Source organism: Oncorhynchus masou, chromosome 29, assembly GCF_036934945.1.
Source record: "Oncorhynchus masou masou isolate Uvic2021 chromosome 29, UVic_Omas_1.1, whole genome shotgun sequence".
Classification (NCBI taxonomy): Eukaryota; Metazoa; Chordata; class Actinopteri; order Salmoniformes; family Salmonidae; genus Oncorhynchus; species Oncorhynchus masou.
This window is the reverse complement of record NC_088240.1, coordinates 36,582,802-36,606,759: the sequence shown is the minus strand read 5'-3', so window position 1 is coordinate 36,606,759 and position 23,958 is coordinate 36,582,802. Positions and strand designations below refer to the sequence as shown.

General features: G+C 41.1%; 2 protein-coding genes across 2 annotated transcripts in view; one reads left to right on the top strand and one right to left on the bottom strand.

Moving 5' to 3' along the window:
- The first annotated feature begins 1,507 nt into the window (after window positions 1-1,507).
- LOC135519436 (2-oxoglutarate receptor 1) lies at window positions 1,508-3,171 on the top strand. The gene is made up of 2 exons (XM_064944654.1): window positions 1,508-1,591; window positions 1,700-3,171. Exon 2 carries the CDS (start codon window positions 1,729-1,731, stop codon window positions 2,755-2,757), a length of 1,029 nt encoding a protein of 342 aa, XP_064800726.1. The 5' UTR covers window positions 1,508-1,591; window positions 1,700-1,728; the 3' UTR covers window positions 2,758-3,171.
- Window positions 3,172-5,448: 2,277 nt separating this feature from the next.
- hs6st3b (heparan sulfate 6-O-sulfotransferase 3b) overlaps window positions 5,449-23,958 on the bottom strand; it is a 99,939-nt gene continuing 81,429 nt past the window's right edge. Inside the window, exon 2 of the mRNA XM_064944653.1 lies at window positions 5,449-8,277. Within this exon, the coding sequence (XP_064800725.1) occupies window positions 7,548-8,277 (730 nt within the window). The 3' untranslated portion in view covers window positions 5,449-7,547. The remainder of the gene's footprint in view (window positions 8,278-23,958) is intronic.

Genomic DNA, 23,958 nt, shown 5'->3' with positions numbered 1-23,958 from the left:
TTTTCAGGACTACTTGATGAACTGGACCATCATCAAAGAATCATTCATCATCACTATGGAATGTTTTTTAATTTTCTATTATCAAATGCATTGAAATGTCCTATCACTATTCCTTTTGTATCAAGGGAGGATTCACTGGGCAACTGTTGGCTTTCTGTGGTGTACAACACTCTTTTCACTCCACTTCGATACAAAGTGATTTTTGTAGCAGGTTAGGAGAGCATTTTCACTAAGTCACTTCGGTATCAAAGTGGCATGAAAATAGTATTTCCCTTCTGTGGTAGACCTATTCGGTGTCTGCAACCTGGTCTCAGAAAATGTCATATTATTATGTATGTGAATACGAGACACTCCATTTAGTATGATATGTTTTGTATGGTATGTATTCCGTTTCGTATGGTGTTAAAAATTACAATTCATATTATGTTACGAATTTGAAAAACGTACAATATGTTACGAATTCTAGCTAGGTGGCTAGGTGACTAATGTCAGCTAGCTGGCTAATGTTAGCTAGGCTAGGGCTTAGGGTTAGGTTAAAGGGTTAAGGTTAGGGTTAGGGCTAACTAAAAGGGCTAAGGCTAGGGTTGGGGAAGGGTTAGCTAAAAGGGTTAATGTTATGGGAAGGGTTAGCTAATATACTAAGTAGTTGTAAAGTAGCTAAAAAAAGTAGTAAGTAGTTGAAAAGTTGCTAAAGTTGTCCGTAATGAGATTTGAACTCGCAACCTTTGGGATACTAGACGTTAATGTTGTACAGGGGAAGAATTAGTTAAAAGGGTTCAGGTTAAGGTTAGGGGAAGGGCTAGCTAGCATGTTGAGTAGTTGCAAAGTAGCTAAAAAGTTGTAAGTAGTTGAAAAGTTGCCGATTAGCTAAAATGCAAAAGTTGTCCGTGATGAGATTCTCCCAACCATTGGGGTTGCTAGACATTCGCGTTGTACGCCCACCCAACCACCTTATATTGTTTTTGCCTTAAGTAGCCATCTAATTTGATTCTCCCGGATTTATGTTTACAATATTATGTCTAGTCTATGAGACCAGGCTGTCTAATAAGGAAATGAAAGGACATTCTATGTGATCATTCTTAGTTGAACAATAACTTAGAGGTGAAGGTATGTCTGCTGTTTGTGTCCTCAGTCAAGCATACAGGGATGACACATCTTCCAGGTATGTGGGATCAGGGAATTCTTAAAAACAACAACTGCAGTTAATCGCAATAATTTACATAAAACATGTCAAAGTAAGATGTTGCACAATTTGGTTTAATGTGTGACCTAAAATCACTCCCAATGAGGTTGTAATGGTATAATTCTCTACTTTCTATTTAAACCCACCAATCTCAAGTAATCTAACCATTGTGTCAAATCACAACTGTACTGTATAAATCACTACTACTGATTCTTGTGGGCTTAGTTAGAGTAGATCTTTGATACCTTTAAAGCTGCAAGGACACCTAATGCATCCTGCTGAAGAACGAATGGGTGTGCTACACATTCTTTGGGGGAGGGCTCTGGGATGCTGTTCAAACTGACTGCTGCCTGAACAATCAGGAAATTCAGAAGTGACACAGATACTGGAGCAGCATTGCAGCTAATAGTAAGAACAGATGCATTTTCCTCATCCAATTTCTTTCTATGATTCTCTATTTCTTTCTATGATTTTTATTGTAATAGCATGAGCAATCTCCACTTGTGTTTGTCTTAGGACATTTTGTTGGCTCACACAACACAACCATGGCTAGCGAAGCCAGGGACAATAAGACTCCTGAATGTTTTCCAGTGGATGACTACATAAAGAGATCCTACCTTCCGATCATGTATGGGATCATATTTGTAGTGGGGCTTGTGGGTAACATCACCTCAATCATCATCTACGTGGTCAGGCTGCGCCCATGGAAGAGCAGCAGCATCATCATGGTGAACCTTGCCTTGGCAGACCTCCTGTATGTTCTGTGTCTGCCCTTCCTGGTCCACTACTACATCCACGACGACTGGATCATGGGCGAGGCCATGTGTCGCATTGTTCGCTTTAGCTTCCACTTCAACCTGTACGGCAGCATCCTCTTCCTCACCTGCCTGAGTGTGTTCCGCTATGTGGTCGTAGTCCACCCACTGAGGGCAGCCCAGGTGCAGAGGATGAGCTGGGGTGTGATCGCCTGCCTGGCTGTGTGGTTCATATCTGTGTTGGAGATTATACCCATGGTTTACATGATCACTGTGAAGAAGACTGAGAACAATATGACGTCATGCCTGGATTTTGCTAGTAATGATCCAGAAGAGGTGTGGGTCTATGGCTGGCTACTCACTGTCCTGGGCTACCTACTCCCCCTAGTGGTGGTGTGCCTGAGTTACATCCGTGTTGCATGTGAGCTGGCCGGTGGGCCACATGAGGGCCGTCCAAACAGGGTGCGTGCCCGCAGGATGACTGTGCTGATCCTGGTTGTGTTTGTGCTATGCTTCACACCCTTCCACATCCTCCGTGCCCTGCGGGTGTACACCCAGATGGAAGCCCAAAGGCCGGTGCCCTGTATGCTGCTGATAGGGGTCAATGCAGCCTACACCATCTCCAGACCCCTGGCAGGGCTCAACACCTTCTTCAACCTGGCTCTGTACACTCTGGCTGGAGACAGGTTCCACCAGGCGGTCCTTGGCCTCCTCCGCTGGAGACCCCAGTTTCTCAAGACCAAGAGGCCCATCATGGTGGCAGTGATCAGCCAACCAGGCAGAAACAGTATGTCACAGGCTAACGTGCTAAAGAGCTGAGTCAAAATACTACACAACATTTTATATACATATGGTTGATTTACTTCATTTCAAAACACAGAAGTCTATTTTTTGGTGTTGACAAAAATAACTATGTCCTCTTTACTACTTACTAACATAGTAACTTACAAATGCACTGCTCACCTTTGAGTAACTTTATTAGGTGCTGTCTTTCTAGGGTGACCATGTTTCTGAACGTTACTGATATTGTCAAAATATTTTTGCCATAAAGCTGGTTCTGTCAACTGCCGTGCAAGATAAATCACAGCAGGGTGCTCTTATCTTGAGTAGACTGGATTCAGTAGGGAAATGCTAGGTTTCTGGGTCAGTCTGTAATTGACAATACATTGCATTATAACAAGCTGTACAATCATACAACATATAATCATGTTAACAATTAAATGTGTTAATCACTGTCAGTAAATATTGGACTTTTATTTGATTTGATTTAACCTTTATTTTTATCAGGGGGGTCATACTGAGACCAATGTCTCTTTTACAGATGAGCCCTGAATGACATAAATGACAGAAAAAACCCACATCAAAATATAAATACAAAACGCAAGCAGAAAGAAAAACATCTTCATCAAATGCAAACACATTCATCATTAATAAGGTCCTCAATCATCTTTCTGAATTGCCCTAGAGGCACCAGAACATCACATTTAAGAACAGAGAAGACTTACAATGTTGGACTCAAATATTGTCTCAAAACATTGGACTGAGGATAGAACACTGTCTTCTATGATCTAGCTATAGAGTCATAGATTTAATAAGAATATCAGACTTCGCTGCAGGTGATTGCTTAGAACAGATGTGAACCTTTTTCTTTCATACGGCTGGCACTCGAGTGGGGCACGATTAGTAGAAAAGCTCAGAAAGCTTTCACAATAGAATAATAATAATCAGTTATTTAGGTAAGAAATACAGTATATATGTACGACAATGGGTTTTACATGACATTATATCCTGATTGTGTAATGATTCGTTTGTGGAGGTGGACAACTGTTTGTTCACATCAGCCAACAGTAAAAAAAATCAACAGTGATTTCACATTTCACTAAAGGTGCCTGTCTGTACACAATAATTATCCAGACATCTGAACTTCCTCAAACAAACCCAGTAGGATTGGTACCACAAAGCAGGAGCATATAAAATAATACAGAACATGTTATGTTACCTGTCTGAGAAGCTATTCTCCTTGTTTGTGGGTATGAGTCATTTTCCTTCCTCATACCACAGCTAGGAGGAAATAAGCGGGATCTGTCGGGAGTAGACTAGACAGTAGAGTCTGTCCGTCTGTCTGTCTGTTGGTTCCTGTCTGGTGGTTCCACTTTTTTTTGCAACAAAATGAATAGAAGATGAGTCTTCATTCATTCAACTTATTAACTGCACTATGTTGAGAGTCAGGGAAATTTCCTGCATAGAGAGAAGCTTGTATTAGGCAGGTAATAGTCCAATCAGTGTCTTGTAAGCAGACCAATATTTCCATCCCTTGTCACTGCTGAATAACAGCAAATGAAAGAGACTGATGATTGTACAGTGCATATACCTGTATATATAAACTGCTATTTCTGGACCAGAACATTCTGAATTATTCTCCCTTGTTCCCTTATTTCTCCCTTAGTAATAATCTCACTATAGCAACAGGAAAGGAACTTGAATATTTCATTTAACAAGTAGTGTTCTTCTCAATGGTCCTCTCCTTTCTGCCTAATTTTCATGTTTTACAATGCATATAATATATCTCATTGAAATGTAATCCTCAGGAGACAGACACACACATGAAGTGAAACACATCCACTATACCACACTTCATTATGATGCATGATTATGAAAATATTGGTGGAGAAAATACAGGCCAAAATCTTGCAAACACAACCAATGCTAATAATTCACGTAAACAAGTTTAATTCCGACAGTGCATGACCTACTGATGAAGATAGATGTTGGACGCCTGGTCACCTGACTGGGACTGTGTTTATCTGGGCTGTTTGCTAACACGGACGAAGCTCGTGCTTGTATTGCATTTTAAAGGTCAAGACCTCATGAATGCGGTTAAATGTCGTTGAATAACTTTCCTAATGTCTATGGCTTCATACCAATGATTCCAGGCAGAAAAGGGTCATGTTTGTTCAATGCATTTATTTCTAATATCTGAAGTAGTATTCACCCAGCCTTGCAGACCTGACAAGAAAATTGCTGATAAAGTATAACACATCAAATGGCATCAAGACTGTCCTTTTCATACACAACAATTTGAACAGGAACATACAGATACATAAATGTAGAAAGTTCTCCCTTGTGTGATGGTATTATAACCTTCTTCCTTTTAGACAAACTTCTTTGTTTGCAATAAATAAATGCAAGATTACCTGTTTTTCAAAGATGTGCACTTAAGTTGAGTGGCAGTTGAAGTTCATTCAAATCACTCTTTCACAACATGGCATGTCACAGGGCTTTGGGGATGGCAGTACAATATCTAGTGTGACATTCTCTTTTTAGGCTTGATTTCACCGCTATATTTACACTGAGGTCTGATAAGGATAATAGGTTTGAAATATTCTTTTCAGACTTTGCGTCAATATACACATCACACTACCGTAAGTATGAGCAGATAACAACTACATGAATATAAGCAGTTTTTTTCAACAGGGAGATTGCTTCACAGCACATTCCACCCCCCCCCCCCAAAAAAAAATAAAAAATAAATAAATAAATAAAACTTGGTATTGTATCCATAATGTTGGTTTGAAAATGCTGGGACTATGTATAAACATGGTGTGTTGGCTCACTGAAATTGCAGGCAAACTTGTGATCAATATACAATAATGGTACGCACACACACTCCAATAACTGTATAGCTTGAACAATGTATCCTGCAAGCAGATGCTGCATATTCCTGAATGAAAAATAATTCTCAATAGAGCTTTTCCATTTAGCAGGTTTTTTAGTCCAAGAGCAGGCCTAATCTGGATTAGGGATATCAACCCAAACTGTGATAATGGTTACTATTACATTACAGTCAATCAACTAACTGGATACAAATTTACTTAAACAACAAAAACTTCCACTCATTGGTTAAGGTTAATGGACCAAAGCTGTGCTCAGTGATTAGACAGACCTACAACTTCTGAAAAAATCAAGTAAAAACAGGATAAATGTGAAAATGAAAGCAGCAGCAAATTCATATTTTTATCAAAAAAATATTGTCATTGGAGAGTTGAAATGTTCATAACAGAACAACAGATCAGAATAGCAAATCCATTATTTAATCTAACATGACATCATCATCACAGCCATCTGCAAGTAATTCAACCTTAACAATTAGATGAATCTTGTTTGATACTTTCAAGTTTGTTTAATGTTCATTCAGAAGTTACCTGTGTTTTGAAGGGGACAATCAGACATGAAACTAGACGTGGTACATTTCATCTCCTTCCTACTACAGGAAACTACTGTATTCTGCTACCGTGTCATCTCAGGCTGTTATTCTGGTAGCATTAGAACCCCCCTCACAGCCCACAAAGCCGTTGGCGTGGGCTCCACAAACATGTTAAACCACGGAGTGTGACGGGGTGAGCACGAGGGCCGAATGCTGATCACCTCATTGACAGTCCACACACCAACCACACTGACCTGGCTCCTCAGTCCTCACCTAGAGCATTTACCTACTGGTTATCTTTACCTTCTGGAGAAGACTACTTAAACAATCCAAGCTTAACATTTTTGAAAAATCTTCCTTGAGGAGTTCTTTCCATTTGTAATGTGAAAGCTGAATGTTGTAAGTCTGGTCAGTGCAGAATAGAAATCAGGCTGGTTTTCTTCAGGGTAATCCTCTCTTTGTGAGTTTATGATTGACTTCACATTCCAACACACAGATAGTGGATGAACAGAAACAGCAGTTCCCTCCGAGTTGAAACTTGAACACTGAATATTGCACCCTAGAAAACATTTTTGCATCATAATCAAAACATCTGACATTATCTTGACTGACTACAACTACACTATATTTGTTTGAGGGAAATGTAAATATAATTGAAACTGCCATGATAAAATGAAACTTAATACATTATCTTATTTCTGAGAAGTTGTCAATTTGCAAGGTCCCATTAAGAAAACAGTAGCTACGTAAACAAAGACAAATATTTTCTAAATCGGTGTACTTTGGCTCTCATCATTTCTTTTGGAAGTAACTCTCCATCCTCAAACCGCCTCTCAAATATAATATGGACACATGACATGCGAGAATCAGCACTTTTATATTGTTTTCTGTTGAACTACTATATTCCTGCCAGTCGCAACAAAACAACACGGATTGATATCCACCCCTTGACATTGAGTCCCAATAAAAATGTATTTGCTAGCAGCGTCTTTTGATTGTGTCTTCTTTAAGCTTAATTTACTGCCTTTAAAGAGTTATCATAATCTACATGATAATAAATAACCATGACTAAGAGGCAGGAAAGCAAAGGAGCAGCAAAACAATTCATTACAAATAAATACATTAAACCATCCATTTGAAGATTTAAGACACCAAAGGGCACTCCAAGGCAGAGCTTCTGTGATACTGACTCACAGACTTGGCAGTTTCATAACCAGAAAGAAACTTTAGCAGAGCGCTAGGATCACACTGAAGCTGAGAAAGAGATAAAGATAGAGATAGTAGACAGAAAAAGATAGAGCGATAGAGAGAGATTGACAGAGGCAGATAGAGAGAGTACCATGTGAGATGATTCTGGAGGTGATCACCAGTGACCTCTCTCTGTGTGCGTGGCCAGGGTAACACCTCACCAGCGGGCCACCTGGCTGGTGTAGTCTTCAGTGGTCGTGGCCAGGTCGCCTCCGCCCCCGTACCCCCGACGTCTGGGGAGTGAGGCCCTGCTCTGCTCCCTCTGCTCCCGAAGCCATCGGCGCTCCTCACGCCTCTTCAATCGCTCCGCCTGGTGCTCGCGCTGGCGGGTGTATTGGAAGCGCTGGAGGAACAGGTCCTTGGCATACTCGTACAGCTGCACGTCCAGATAGTTGAGCTCCTCGATGCGACGGCGCACAGCCTCGCTCAGGTCCACGTTGGCGGCGCGTGTGCTGTTGATCTGAGTGAAGGCGGCGATGAAGCGCAGGCTGAACGTCCGCTCAAACAGGTACTGCGTCTTGCGCTGGAACTCTGTCAGTCCATAGAAGGCCATGTTCTTCAGGTTGTTCATGGCGCTGCCCAGCAGGATGTGGTTGCGATCGCTCTCGTTCATGGAGGACAGGTTGTAGCAGCCTACCAGGTTGAGGTCGGCCAGCATGCGCACCTGTCGGTTGTTGGCCAGGTTGGACGGGCAGTCCATGAACTCGGTTAGGGTGACGCCCGACCAGTCGTCCCCGCTGTAGCAGGTGGGCAGTTCGTCCTGTGTGGGCGAGCGCCCGTCACACATGTGCAGGGAGGTCTTCCAGGTGGCACCTCGCTGCACGTGCTTCCACTCGCTCAGGTAGCGGGAGACGGGGTCACGCAGCATGGTTATGTAGTAGAAGTCCCTGCAGCCAAAACAAACACAATCAGAGAGCTACGAACACATCAACATCACACAGGCCCACGCAGCATTGTACTGACAGATGGTGACTTCTGTGACTGTGTATCGCACTTCAAGGTTGGACGCTAATTACCAAATTGAAACTTTAGAGAGATTATCAGAGGTCTTTTTCCCTATTGTCCTTGAACACAGAAGTGATTTATCGTGTCAATGGTAGGGGAATCTCAACAGAGTTATGGGTGTTTTACAACTCACCTAAGGTTGTACTATTTGATCATGAGCATGTCTAGTCATCAGAAATAACCTGAAGCAAAAATCTAGTTGACCAATGATGTATATAAAACCTATCAGATCCATTCCTCAATGTTCTGGCTTATCGGAATGAGGAGAAAGTGTTTTTGGCAGAAGTCTTTTGCAGTCCTAATCAAGTGCTTTACCCATCAGTTGTCTACCAAACTAAGCTCTATGTTTTAGAGGAGAAATTCCAGTAGCACTTTGGAGAGGAGAGCTGTTAAATGAAAGATATTATTTTTTATATACATCACTGCCTCTCCTACAGAGAGGGACTATCTCCTCAATCATTGTAAGCCTAGGGACAGCCACTGAACATAATTTTTTTTCAATTAATCAGTTTCCTGCAGTGCCAACTTAAGGACATTCAAAGGAGAGGAACTCAGTACAGGCTACAGTAAAATTGGAGAACGTGCTGTAAAAATCCATAGCAGTAAGCAATGTAGTACAGAGTGAAAACATTGTCAAGAAGATGTCGAGAACATACTCTGCAACCTACTCAATAAAAATGTATGTAGGCAGTAGGAATCATAATAAAACGATATGTAGGCAGTCGAAATCATATACAGTACTACAATTCCACGATACCTAGTTAAATAAAGGTAAAAACTTCTTTTTTTAAATACACGAGCTCCAAATGGCAAAACATACATACAAAACAGACATACAAAAGTTTAGATACACCTATTCATTACCAGGTTTTTCTTTATTTTTACTATTTTATATAATGTAGAATAATAGAGAAGACATCAAAACTATGAAATAACACATATGGAATCATGTAGTAACCAAAAAAGTGTTTAAAAAATCGAAATATATTTGAGACTAACAAGTAGCCACCCTTTGCCTTGATGACAGCTTTTTACACTCTTGGCATTCTCTCAACCAACTTCATGAGGAATGCTTTACAACAGTCTTCAAGGAGTTCCCACATATGCTGAGCACTTTTTGGCTGCTTTTCCATCTCAATTGGGTTGAGGTCAGGTGATTATGGAGACCAGGTTATCTAATGCCACACTCAATCACTCTCATTGGTCAAATAGCCTTAACACAGCCCGGAGGTGTGTTTTGTGTCATGGTCCTGTTAAAAAAACAAATGATAGTCCCACTAAGCTCAAACCAGATGGGATGGTGTATCACTGCAGACTGCTGTGGGAGACATGCTGGTTAAGTGTGCCTTGAATTCTAAATAAATCATGGACATAGTCACCAGCAAAGCACCCTAACACCATCACACCTCCTCCCCATGCTTCACGATGGGAACCATCCATTCACCTACTCTGCATCTCACAAAGACACGGCGGTTGGAACCCAAAATCTCAAATTTAGACTCATCAGACCAAAGGACAGATTTCCACTGGTCTAATGTCCATTGCTCGTGTTTCTTGGCCCAAACAAGTCTCTTCCTATTATTGGTGTCCCTTTGACCATGAATTTGACCATGAAGGCCTGATTCACATTGTCTCCTCTGAACAGTTAATGTTGAAATGTGTCTGTTACTTGAACTCTGTGAAGCATTTATTTGGGCTGCAATTTCTGAGGCTGGTAACTCTAAAGAACTAATCCTCTGCAGCAGAGGTATCTCTGTGTCTTCCTTTCCTATTGCGGTCCCAATGAGAGCGAGTTTCATAACAGCGCTTGATGGTTTTTGTGACTCCACTTGAAGAAACTTTAAAAGTTCTTGAAATTTTCTAGATTGACTGACCTTCATTTCTCTTTGCTTATTTGAGCTGTTCTCGCTGTAATATGGACTTGGTCTTATACCAAGTAGAGCTATCTTCTGTATACCACCCCTACCTTGTCACAACACAACTGAATGGCTCAAACGCATTAAAAACGGAAGAAATTCCACAAATTAACTTAACAAGGCACACCTGTTAATTGAAATGCATTCCAGGTGACTACCTCACGAGGCTGGTTGACAGAATGCCAAGAGTGTGCAAAGCTGTCATCAAGGAAAAGGGTGGCTACATTTAAGAATCTCAAATAGAAAATATATTTTAATTTGTTTAACACTTTTTTGGTTACTACATGATTCCATTTGTGTTATTTCATAGTTTCTATGTCTTCACTATTATTCTACATTATATAAAATAGTAAAAATAAAGAAAAACCTGGTAATGAGTGTCTAAACTTTTGACTGGTACTGTATGTATGAAATAGTCAAAATAAATAAATACACTTTTGAAGAGACATCTGATATAATGTTTTCTTCACTTTACACTGCAAAGAGGGCTGTTTATTGACAAAAATTCCACAGCTGCTCTATCAACACAAGGCTTTCTGACAACTTCAAAGGAAAAACATCACACTCCCAAACTCCAGGTCGGTATGTCAAGGCAGCCTGAGGTAGAGAGCAATGAAGGGCTGGGGCAGGTGTTGGCTGGGCAGGCCTCCCCTAAGGTGATGTCCTCTGAGTGCCAGTGAATATTTAATGGGGCCGCATTCGGATGTGACCCAGGAGAGCAGACTGGCCGGATAAAGTGGGATGTGCCGCTGAGACTTCACACTGATTCCAAAGCTGCTCGGCTTTTCAGGTCCTCCACACACACACGCGCACACACACACACACACACACACACACACACACACACACACACACACACACACACACACACACACACACACACACACACACACACACACAGGTAAACAGACGTATGCACATTCAGGGTTGTACGTACACAGGTATACACGCATGCACACACTCATGGCCCAGTTTTTTTAACCAATGGTACAGTCTCGTGTAGTCATTGTTTTAGGTATTCTGAGGAGGATGTCCTGTTCCTTGTATTCTACAACAAATTATATTTCCCCCTTGTCAGTTCTGTAAAATCTGCACTTGAAAAATAAGAGTGCTGCGATTATGACACTGTCATGACCATAGTCACAGTCTGAAAGGATACACCACAAAGTAACATTCAAGAATCTAGAAATCTTTGTTGAAGGTCTACACTTAACTGATTGTGTGTCACTGATCTAGACACAATACTCCATAATGTCAAAGTAGAATTTTGTTTTTACATTATTCTTCTTCTTTTTTTCTCATTTTCTTTTACAAATGAATAACATATGAAAAGCTGAATGTATTGAGTCAATAAGTATTCGACCCCTTTGTTATGGCAAGCCTACATACGTACAGGAGTAAAAATGTGCTTAACAGGTCACATAAGAAGTTGCATGGACTCACTCTGAGTGCAATAATAGTGGCTAACATGATTTCGGAATGACTACCTAATCTCTGTACCCCACACATACAATTATCTGTAAGGTCCCTCAGTCGAAAAGTGAATTTCCAAGACCAGGGAGGTTTCCCTATGGTTCACAAAGAAGGGCACCTATTAGTAGAAGTGTGAAAATAAAAAAGCAGACACTGAATATTTATTTGAGCATGGTGAAATGATCAATTACGCTTTGGATGGTGTAGCAATACACCCAGTCACTATAAAGATACAGGTGTCCTTCCGAACTCAGTTGCAGGTGAGAAAGGAAAGACTCAAGGATTTTCCCATGGTGATTTTTAAAACAGTTACAAAGTATAATGACTATGAGAGGAGAAAACTGAGGATGGATCAACAACATTGTAGTTACTCCACAATACTAACCTATATGACAAAGAGATAAGAAGGAAGAACATACATCCTGTTTGCAATCAGGCACTAAAGTAAAACTGCAAAGTATTTACCTCCTGAATACAAAGTGTTATGTTTGGGGAACGTCCATCACAACACTTAACTAAGTACCACTCTTCATATTTTCAACCATGGTGGTGGCTGCATCATGTTATGGGTATGCTTGTCTTGGGCAAGGACTAGGGAGTTATATAGGATAAAAAATAAATGTAATAGAGCTAAGCACAGGCAAAATTATAGAGGAAAAACTAGTTCAGTCTGCATTCCAACAGACACTGGGAGACAAATTCAACTTCCAGCAGGACTATAACCAAACACACAAGGACAAATATACACTGGAGTTGCTTACCAAGACAACATTGAATGTTCCTGAGTGGCATAGTTACAGTTTTTACTTAAATCGGCTTGAAAAATCAATGGCAAGACTTGAAAATGGCTGTCTAGCAATGATCAACCCCCAACTTGAAAGAAGTTGAAGAATTTTAAAAAGAATAATAGACATATAATGTACAATCCAGGTATGCAAAGCTCTTAGAAACTTACCCCAAAACATTAACAGCTGTAATTGTTGCCAACAGTGATTCTAACATGTATTCACTCAGGGGGTTGAATACTTATCTAACCAAGATATATGAGTGTTTAATTTTTAATAATAATTTTAAAAAACGTATAATTTGTCTTCCACTTTGACATTACAGAGTATTGTGTGTGGATCATTAACAAAAAAAGGACAATTAAATACATTTTAAAGCCACTTTGTAACATAACAAAATGTGTAAAAAGTCAAGGGTTGTGAATACTTTCTGAAGGCACTGCATATATTAAGACCCCCTGAATATTAGCAACATAGAATAGCAATATTTATGTCTGTTTTTCTGTGTCACCAGGCAACACGTGGCATCTTCACAGTAATAGCATATTATCATTAAATGACACTAATGTATGTAATACGAAAACTTGTTTGTTCCTTATGCATCAATTACTTAACAGCAATGACACGATCAATCATGATTACCATGATTATCACTAAATCAAATATTGTTGGGAAAAGGTTTCAGAGAGTATACCCTAACACTCCAATCATCCCCATATGATGTAACTATGTGCCATGGCGTCAGTGTGTATGGGTGCACGAGAGTGCAGTGTAGTGAGTGGGTGGTGAGCAGAGCAGAGCACCCTCTCTCTCTCTCTCTCTCCCGCCCGTGGTGAGTTGGCAGTGTGTCTCAGGCAGTAAGCTGTGATTAGAGCCCCGCTGGCAGCAGCTGTATCCTGGCTCTTCTCTTCATACTGGAGTGGATCGCCCAGCCCCGGCTACAACCGACAGACACATCCTCATTAGCCTGTATCAGGGACACAAACACATGCAGCAAGTGTTGCCTGAGCACGCCAGCACGCTCAAAGGTCATCCGTGTGCACCATCAGTGTCACGGTGCATCAGCATCAAAGTATCGAGAGAGAAAGGAGACTGGCCCTGCACGCCACAGAAGGACTTCAGACAGGGGGGTGAGTCGGCCCAGCGAGCTACCGCCCATCGTCCTGTTTTAATAATCACTTCACATAGCCGTTATCCGCAATCACAAGTGGAGCTGGCAGTTGCTATCTTGAATCTTCAGAGATAATAATTGGAGTTTGTTCATATGCTGATGATTTCTCCCTGTTGATTTGTTTACGTGTGATTGGGTAAACAGAAAATGATTAAAGGACATAAAACATTTTTTAATTTGGCGTCGTTCCATAAAGCCTCCAGGATGCAGACAGAGACACATCCTGTGCCAAGAATTTCCAGCCCACTTAAAGTGTTTAAGTTGAGAGGCCTGCTGAACCCCAGTTAATCATGGATCAATAATGGATGTGAAGCATATTGCATCTCAGTCAGCTCCAGAATGCTACCTCTAAGAAGCTGCAGCAAGACCCAACTGGAGCGGAGACTAACGACAGGTCATTAACATGGAAGAGGACTATAAGAGCATATGAATTCCAATAAGGCTGAGAGGAAGTAATGCGGCTCTGGATGTTTATGGATGTTTAAACTTTTATAGAAACTGTGCACTAAGCACATGAGGAAGACATCATATTTACTGAATCTGATGAATATCTGATTAAAATGTCAGATTTATCTGTCTACTATAACTTCAATTCCAATCACTATCAACACAATATTGCTCCAATTTCTGCTATCGCAATCATGAATTTGAGAGATAGAGAGTTATTTATTGGCAAACAATAGCGGCTTTACAGTAGCTGAGGACCTACCAACACAGTACCTGTCTCTTTTAGGATTTCTTCCTAAACCAAGCTGGATAAAAGCAGTATGAAGGACATCAGCCTCTCCTAAAGACTGGCACAGCACCACAGGAAGTGACAGAGACTTGCCCCTTCTTCCTCCATCTCAACCTCCTCTCCCATCTCTCCACACAGGGACCCATCTGTGCAGATGGTAAACTACTATTCATCCAAGCCAGTGTCAGCTCAACAGCCAACTGGCTTTTAATTGCCTGTAATTAACCTCAACGACATGATGCCAGCCCGCAGCCCCTCCATGATTGCATGCTACTAAAAAAGAAAGTATACATTTAGCCCAAGAACATGGTCTTCACTGAGGTGAGGGAACTGGCTTCACAAGTCAACCAACTTTACAAGCATTTCGCAATTACATCTGCAAAACACGTGTATGTGACCAATAAAATTGGATTGGATTTTGAATGAGAATCTGTGAAGTCTGGGCAGAAACTTGTAGCAGATGCCTGCAGGTAGAACCAAACTACAGATCTGTCTGCTAACTGTGAAGAACTTTGCTATAAACTGCTCTGCTACTAAATGTCTACCACTGTGTGCCTGCAAATAAGTAAGGCAAACCTTGTCCAGAAACTTCAGCACCAAAGCTGACTGATCTCATGTCAGGGAGAACTATGGAGTGTTGTTTGAAGAAATTGCCTCTGATATCTTTCCCTTGAGGTTCTCCCTCAATCTGCTCACTTGCTATTGTGCCATGTCTGGTTTACAGTCGCTTTAGAAAAGCTTTGATCGCTTTGTTTGCTAGCTCGATGTGGTCTGCTGGAATTAGACAGGGGATGTGTAGTGTATGCTGAGACAAACTTTATGTTCGGCGGCTGATTAGACTTGCTCGACACCTATTTGTGCCCTGCATCATGTAACAGAAATGAATATGCAACAAATTCCAGTGGACTGCGCTTGAGGCCATTTCAGAGGGGCGCGCTGCGTTTCATCTTGGACCTGGCAAAACCTCAAACATACTGCTCCCTCCGTCTAAAGCTTGCTGATCAGACCACTGAGGTATAATAAGGATCAGACCATGCTTTTCAGGAGCCTCAAAAGTTCACAGTCTGCCCAGCAGGGTTACAAGGGTCAAACAACTCTTTGTGCTGATACCTTTTATTCAAAGGTCTCCGTTTATTAAAGAGATGTATCACAGAGAAAATTATAAAGCTTGACAAAAGCAAGCATGAACTAGTCTGTGCTTTAAATCATGTGAACGTATTAATATTTGTCTGTCCCCGTAGACATAATAAAAAAAAGCATTATATCCGACCTTCAATATGCATCGCAGGTCATGCTTTTGGGACAGACACTTCCAGTGACTCGTTTAACATCCATGTTGTCGTGTTTTTGGCATCATTAAACTGAAGATGAATCTTTATCAAATAACTCTCTGTAATTATTATTAGGCGATTAAACTGATTTATCATGTAACTGTAATTAACTAGGGGGCACCAAGGAAAATATTCAGATTACAAAGTTATAATTTTCCTAATATAACTTTCAGATATTTTAATATCTGATCCTTTAGTCTTCTGATTAATGACGTATTCTTTACCTCACGTTAGTCTCATTCCAAACGTCGTAAATTGTTGGTTATCTGCACAAACCCAGTCTTCGCTATGAGTCATCCATACATCAATTGTCTTAAAATAATTTATTTACTAACTAAGTAATTCACAGAAATGCATAACAAACAGTAGATAGTTACAAGGAAATGATAAAGGAGTTTCCCTAGTGGGATAAATCGGCATCGCGGCTTGGTGTACAAAAGGGAAGTGGGGGTTCAACTGAGATAAGAAAACACACAGTTGATAATTATAACAATTGAAATGCTAATCCTTTGCACATGAACGCTCACTCATTCGGGAACAATTGCAATCAATATATATATTTACGCTCAGTGTGTCGTCGGGATCTCTGTTGAAATGTTTGTTTCTGTTTGAGAGTTTTTCCGCTCTCTCTCTCTCTCTCTCTCTCTCTCTGTCGTGGTTAGAATAGATAGTTCAGAGTGACGTTCATTCATGTCGTTATGGGATAGATGTTTTGGCGGTTGTCGGTCTTCACGTTCAATGATACCGAATTCCTAGTTGCAGACTAGTAATTAATATCAAAGACTTATTCTGTCGGTATCGATAGTCTAAGAGTTTAACCACGTGGTATGGTTAAAAGATTCAGCCATCTACTCAAACCTTAAGCTCGGTCTCCTCTCAAACCTTGGCCCTCTCATTATCGAGGTAAGCTAGTCTCAATCTTAGTCCTCTCGTAATTGAGAGAAACATGGTCTGTTGAGAAATTCTCAAGGTGGGGGTTTTATTTGGAAGAGCAGAAAGGGCTGTCCCTGGACGCCAGACCATAACCGTTCTCATGGGCGGTCCTCTGATTTAGTTAAACTCCAACGGGAATTGGAGTTTCCTTCATTAAACAGTCCAAAATCACATTACACAATTTCACAAACAGTATCATCCTCACTCATTCATCTTATACAACAATCAGATGTAAGCCTCATATCTGAGGCTATTGTATAAACAGCGTTATGGTAATGTGGTCGTATTGACTCCCATGAGTTTCACAAAATTGTACCAAATGGACCAGTTCGTAGCTGGATTCTTCACTGATCTTTTATACCTTCTCCAGAACATAAATGTTGTTCGGACCTCAAGTTCTGTGAGGTGGAAGAAATTCCTTTGTTCTCTCTATGAAAACTCACTCTCTCTATATACTGTGGCCATGAGGAGATAATCTCCTCCGGGAATTTACCACCTGAGGTTGCAGCAGCCTGAGTGTGGGAGACAGAGAGAAGGGGATGGTGCTCGCTGTACCCAAAGAGGGCAACGGCATGACAAAGTCATTGGAGCAGAAATGTCTGTGTAAACTTGGCTTATTATGCAAGTGTCATTGTCAGTATCCTGTCAATAAATCGCCTTAATGAGTTTGACTTTACTCAAACCAATCCAGTACATGTCCACAGAGCAAACACTGTATTATAGTTAGAGGTGACCGTTTCCATTCCCAGTCCTTTGATGTCAATATACAAGAAGACTGTCCCATGACAAGGGTTTTACCTGAGGAGATGTTCTTCCTGTAGATTTACACCTCACTTGACTCCTGGCCTTTCCTCAGCTCTCCACTCTGCTTCTCCTCCATGGCCTACAGACATCAGCGCTCCCTCAGGATTCCCAACCTTTCAGTGCTCTAAAGGTTGTCAGATTAATCACGCTTCCGATTCCAGTCGTCTGTCTCTTCCACCACCTCCTTCACTCTACCCCCTCTATCTCTCTCTTTCCCTCTCCCTGTGTTTTGCTCTCTCCTCTCTCTCATACTGATATTAACAACTGTGGAGCTTCTGTTCATACATTTTAGTGTTAGATCTGGTTGTTTAAAAATATTAAATTGCCGTGAAAAAAAAGTATCTGTATGTAGCCTAGTGTTGACAAAAAAAAGAAGCAAAACTCCAGCAGACAGTTTGATTTAAAGGGGACAAACTAATTTAGTCTGCTACTGTATGCCTGCCTCACCCGAGATTGCAGCTCGCTATATCTGAAATCACTATAAGGGAGAATGTGATCCAGTGCAAGCTGTTTCAGGAGAGGAGAAATCAATTCCTAATAAAGAAACTGTGCTGACGGTTTGGGACGGTGTATTAGTTCTATCACACTGCCCGTAGAGAGACGATTATTTACTCTACTTCATTACTCATATTAGCAAGTTTGATTAAAAAAACAGTCACTCATTTGGGTTTCATACACCTGAATCAACAACCCAATGAAATGCAGAAGTGAAAGAGATACTTGTCAAAGAAGAAATCCTTGGCTATTATTCTCCTCAGTGAATTGCCACTTAACAAAGTAATGCGGACATAAAGTTCCGCATGCAGCCAGTCAGGTCCAACATTAGTGGCACCCTTTACAAATATGAGCAAAATAGACTGTATAAAACAAATAACACAAGTACTGAGCTATACTCTATGCTCCAACAAAAATTGGGAAATTATATTATTTTATACTAATAAAATTGTCTAATAGAAAGCATGAGCTGGCGCACTACCAAAGAAAATGATTTTGTGTAGAGGTGCTGACTAATGGAGAATAAACCCGCACGCTCCATATGTACAACCCCCCAGTCATGTATTGGGTAAAAAAACAACAATGTTTCGGCCTCCCTTCAGGGTGAAGGGTGAAGGGTGAAGGGTGAAGGGAGGCCAAAACGTTGGTGTTTTTTTACCCAATACATGACTGGGGGGGTTATACATATGGAGCGTACTAATTCAGTTGCTCAGAGAAATAGATTTTGTTAAACAAGTAATACATTTTTACTTGCCAAGGCAGCAGCTACTCTTCCTGGGGTCCAAACATATTAAGGCACTTAAATTACATATAAAACAAAAGATAAAACAGTACATCATATAACATTATTACACCACTACACATCTACAGTACAATACAACATGAATAATACCACCATACAACAATATCACAATGTACGTGTGTGTAGAGTGCGTGTGCCTGCACTTGTGTGTGTATGCGTGTGTCTGTACCTGTGTGTGTGTGTGTCTTTTCAGAGTCTCCGCTGTTCCATAAGGTGTATTTTTACCTATTTCTTTTGTCTGATTCTACTGCTTGTATCAGTTACCTGATGTGGAATAGAGTTCCATGTAGTCATGGCTCTATGTAGTACTGTGCGCCTCCCATAGTCTGTTCTGGACTTTGGGACTGTGAAGAGACCTCTGGTGGCATGTCTTGTGGGTTATGCATGGGTGTCCGAGCTGTGTGCTAGTAGTTTAAAACAGATCAGTACATTCAGCATGTCAACACTTCTTAGAAAAACAAGTAGTGATGAAGTCAATCTCTCTTCCACTTTGAGCCATGACAGATTGCATGCATATCATTAATGTCCCTTTTTGTGGCACCTGACCACCCTACTGAACAGTCGTCTAGGTGCGACAAAACTAGGGCCTGTGGGACCTGCCCTGTTGACAGTGTTGTTAAGGCAGAGCAGTGCTTTATTATGGACAGACTTCTCCCCATCTAACCTACTGTTGTATCAATATGTTTTGACCATGACAGTTTACAATCCAGGGTTACTCCAAGCAGTTTAAATCACCTCAATTTGCTCAGTTTCCACATTATTCATTACAAGAATAAACTACGGTTTAGTGAATGATTTGTCCCAAATACAATGCTTTTTTTATATATATATTTAGGACTAACTTACTCCTTGCCACCCATTCTGAAACTAACTACAGCTCTTCGTTAAGGATAACGACACTGAGCCTTTTTCTAAAATGGTTTATAGGATTGGAGAACATAATGTAAGGGATCTTTGAACATTCCTCCATAGAGAGATCTTACAGATCCTATGTCTGTGCTTATGTTCTGCCTGCCCTCTTAAATTCAAATGACAAGCTTTCAATGGGGTCCAAGCCCAGAGACTGAGGGTCAATGCACAATATTGACTTTGTTGTCAATTAACTGTTTATTTGTGGATTTTGATTAGTGCTTGGGGTTATTGTCTTGCTGGAAGATCCACTTGCGGCCAAGTGTTCGGCTAAACCAGGTGTTTTGACTAAAATGTCCTGGTACTGTGTAAAGCTCATGATGTCGTTGACTTGAACAAGGGCCCCAGGACCAGTGGAAGCAAAATAGTTCCATAACGTCAAAGATTCACCAACATATTTTACAGTAGGTATGGGGTTCATTTCTGCAAATGCATCCTAATTTAGACTCCAACCCCACCACTGGTGTGTGTGTGGCCAAAGAGCTTTGTTTTCATGTCATCTGACCGCAGCACCGGTTCCAATCCAAGTTCCAATGTCATTTAGCAAACTCCCGGTTTATATTCGTTGGATGACATAAAAATAGACCTCTTTGGCCAAGCACACCAGTGGTGGGTTTGGAGTCTAAATTAGGAGGCATTTGCAGAAATGAACCCCATACCTACTGAAAAATATGGTGGTGGATCTTTGATGTTATGGGTCTATTTTGCTTCCACTGGTCCTGGGGCCCTTGTTATGCCTATCAGTCCTGAGAGCCCAGCAAAAAGGGTCTTTTCATTTATCTGACTTACATTTATCTGCATGACCAGCTCTCATGAACTATGCCCAATACCATGAACTTTTTGCAAAGAAACCTGGTTACCTCTGTCAGGAGGCTGAAACTTGAATCCTTCAGTATGACAATAACCCCAAGCTCACAATCAAAATCCATTGGCGTCAAAATCAACATTTTGCGATAGCCATCTTAGTCTCCGGACTTAAACCTCATCGAAAACCTGTGGTTTGAATTGAAGAGGGCCGTCCATAAGCTGATATCAAGGATCTGGAAAGATTCTGTATGGAGGAATGTTCCAAGATCCCTCCCAATGTGTTTTCCAATCTCATAAAACATTTTTGAAAAAAGGCCATGCCATTATCCTCACAAGGGGAAGGTGCTGGAGTACTGAAAATGGCTGCCAATCATTTTGACCCCTATCTTTTAGTGATGTCTTTTTATTACTTGTTAAACAAAATCTCTTTCTCTGAGCAATTGTATTAGTATAATAAAATAATAGAATTGTTCATTTTGTTTTTCATGCAATATATTTTGTACTACTTATTTTATACACCCTTTTCCGCTCATCTTTATCAAAAGTATCAATCATTTGAGACCTGATTGTATCTAGTATCCCTTAGACAGGCTACACTACCATTAAGCTACAATACTGGATTATTCTCCTCATCTACCCCTGACTGTCACGCACACCTGCTGTGCTCTCCTGTCAATAGAGGGTTTCTGTGCTCCCCATTCTCACAGCATCAGCCTCAGTTATTTCACTACCCCCTGACATGATCTGAGTAGCATGTATCTGAGTACCAGATCATGTCAGGCCTTAGCCAGGCAACAGCATGACATTATGGAGATAGGGGTATGCCGCTAGTGCCGCCCCAGGCTAAACTGCTGCTTCGCTCAGCCTAAAGAGCACTCATCCTCCTCGGCCTGCAAACAACATTCTAAATGCGCTTGTGCTCAGCAACATAGAGTCTTGGTACCAACTCAACGTCTTGCGATATACATTAGAAAAAGCAGGGCAATGTTTACAGTCGTGTACACATCAGATGGCAGATTCTATAAAGGGCAAACAATGTCCTCGTGGTTCCATCATCTACATCGTCTCATTTACGCAGGGTAGCCTAGTGGTTAGAGCGTTGGACTAGTAACCCGAAAGGTTGCAAGTTCGAATCCCCGAGCTGACAAGGTACAAATCTGTCGTTCTGCCCCTGAACAGGCAGTTAACCACTGTTCCTAGGCCGTCATTGAAAATAAGAGTTTGTTCGTAACTTGCCTAGTAAAATAAAGGTAAAATAAAATTAAAATAAAAACGCAGGAGTGGTATCCTGTGTGGAGAAATGTGCTTCCCAGCAGTGAGGAAAGCACTGCCTCCTCACCAGGTTAGCTGCATGGAGGAAGACACACAAGCCGTGGTCTTACAGCTAGAAAGTGAAGGAAAGAGCCCTGCTTGAAGCATCTACCTGGGGATTGTCTGGCGAGAAGCCAAGAAATAAGTTCAGTAATAACGTAGCCTGGGGTTATTCACTATAAATACTGCCCCCTGCTCCGCCACACGCTATGGGTCCCAGCTCAAATAAATCTTCTGCTGTTCAGCTAACATGAGGATACGTTTTTTTTTTTTTTGGACTTAGCCTAGCGTAATTGGTGACCTTCAACATCACTCTCATATTCTGCTCTTCAGACCCATGAGGTTAATGACGGTGTTACAGTAAGACAGAATAAGTGCCCTTCCTAAAGTGTCTGATAATTTCAGGAGAAACCAGGGGAATAAAAGACTACATTTTATTCACAGTTCTGTGATAGATACGCAGCACAAAAAGCAGTTCATGATTTCAACATTCTCATCTGAGTCAATGACAAGCCACAATGATGTTTTTAATTGCTAGCCTATTTATGGCAGTCAGGATGACAGACATCAGATCTATTGCTATATGCCCCTTCTGATCTTCCACTGCCACACCGGTGGCATAATCACTTCCACTCCCAAAGAGAACACACACACACACACACACACACACACACACACACACACACACACACACACACAGAAGAGCACTGAACTGCAGCCAGACCAAACAATGCAATTACATCACAGGCTTTGGAGAAAGTTTCAATTTCCACTCCCTTGAGAAAGTAAGAAATAGCCTAACCTTCAGGGAGAAGTGTTCTCCACCAGGAACTGCAATCTTTTATCATTTCATCAGTTTCAGCCTGCGGTATTGCCAAGGACAGATGTTGTCAGAGTTTGCTATTTCTCTTCTTTAAGTAGGTGAAACATTCTGGCAAATGGCACTACAACAGAATCAGTACCTAGGCCTACGCTGTTACAACCAGAATAGCTACAGGCTTGCACTGTGTGTGGGAAAAATGGCAGATATTTAATTTTTCTTATGATTGATCTTAATTGCTGATGGTAGCAAACATACAGTACAATGTTATTTTCTCTATCCCTGCTTTTTATCAAATGTATATCAATGTATTTGTTTCCACTTAGGCTCATCCACTGACAAGATAACATTAGCACTCAAACCTCCCTTCATCTCTTCAGTAATTGTTCACTACTGTGCCTGTCAATTTGGGCCAATTATTCCAAGACATTCATGACCACAATCAAAGGGGCAAACTATCCCTCGGTATTGTTCATCTGGCATGATTACAGTGTAAGTACGAAAGGCTTCTCTCATGGTTATTGAAGACAGAAATAAACAGAGAATGGGCATAGGAGACATGGTCTAATCATTAGAGCATACAGCAGAATCGAATGAATTTCAAACTTGAAAGATTCATTTCCTCACTATCATTCTCATTTCACAACCCAAATGACAAAAATGTGATTCCCGCCCTATGTAGCAGGTTGACGTTTATTGTCATTCAGTCTTATTCTGAACGCAGGACTGAGCGATTTCCCCTTAGATAGGCTAGCTATATTGTAAAAGAAAATATGAAAACAAAACATTTGCTTAATTTAAGGTCAGGGTTAGGCGTTAGGGTTAGCGGTGTGGTCAAGGTTAGGGTTATGTTTAAAATTGTATTTTATGATTGTGGCTGTGCCAGCTCAACCTGGACTCAGTGTAACCGATGTGAAATGGCTAGCTAGTTAGCGGTGGTGCGCGCTAATAGCGTTTCAATCGGGTGATGTCACTCGCTCTGAGACCTGAAGTAGTTGTTCCCCTTGCTCTGCAAGGGCTGTGGCTTTTGTGGTGCGATGGGTAACGATGCTTCGTGGGTGACTGTTGTCTGTGTGCAGAGGGTCCCTGGTTCTAGCCCAGGTAGGGGCAAGGAGAGAGAAGGAAGCTATACTGGGGTAAACATAAAATAATAACGGTAAATCCAGGACATTCCAATTAGTATGGTATGTATTCATTTGAGGATGTCCATTTTCATATATGCCTAACCAACCACCCTACTTTTGGTTTTGCGTAACTATCCTTCTGTCTT

Bases quoted from the DNA above. Each gene is read 5' to 3' on its own strand.
- LOC135519436 (XM_064944654.1), top strand. From the start codon at position 1,729: ATGGCTAGCGAAGCCAGGGACAATAAGACTCCTGAATGTTTTCCAGTG.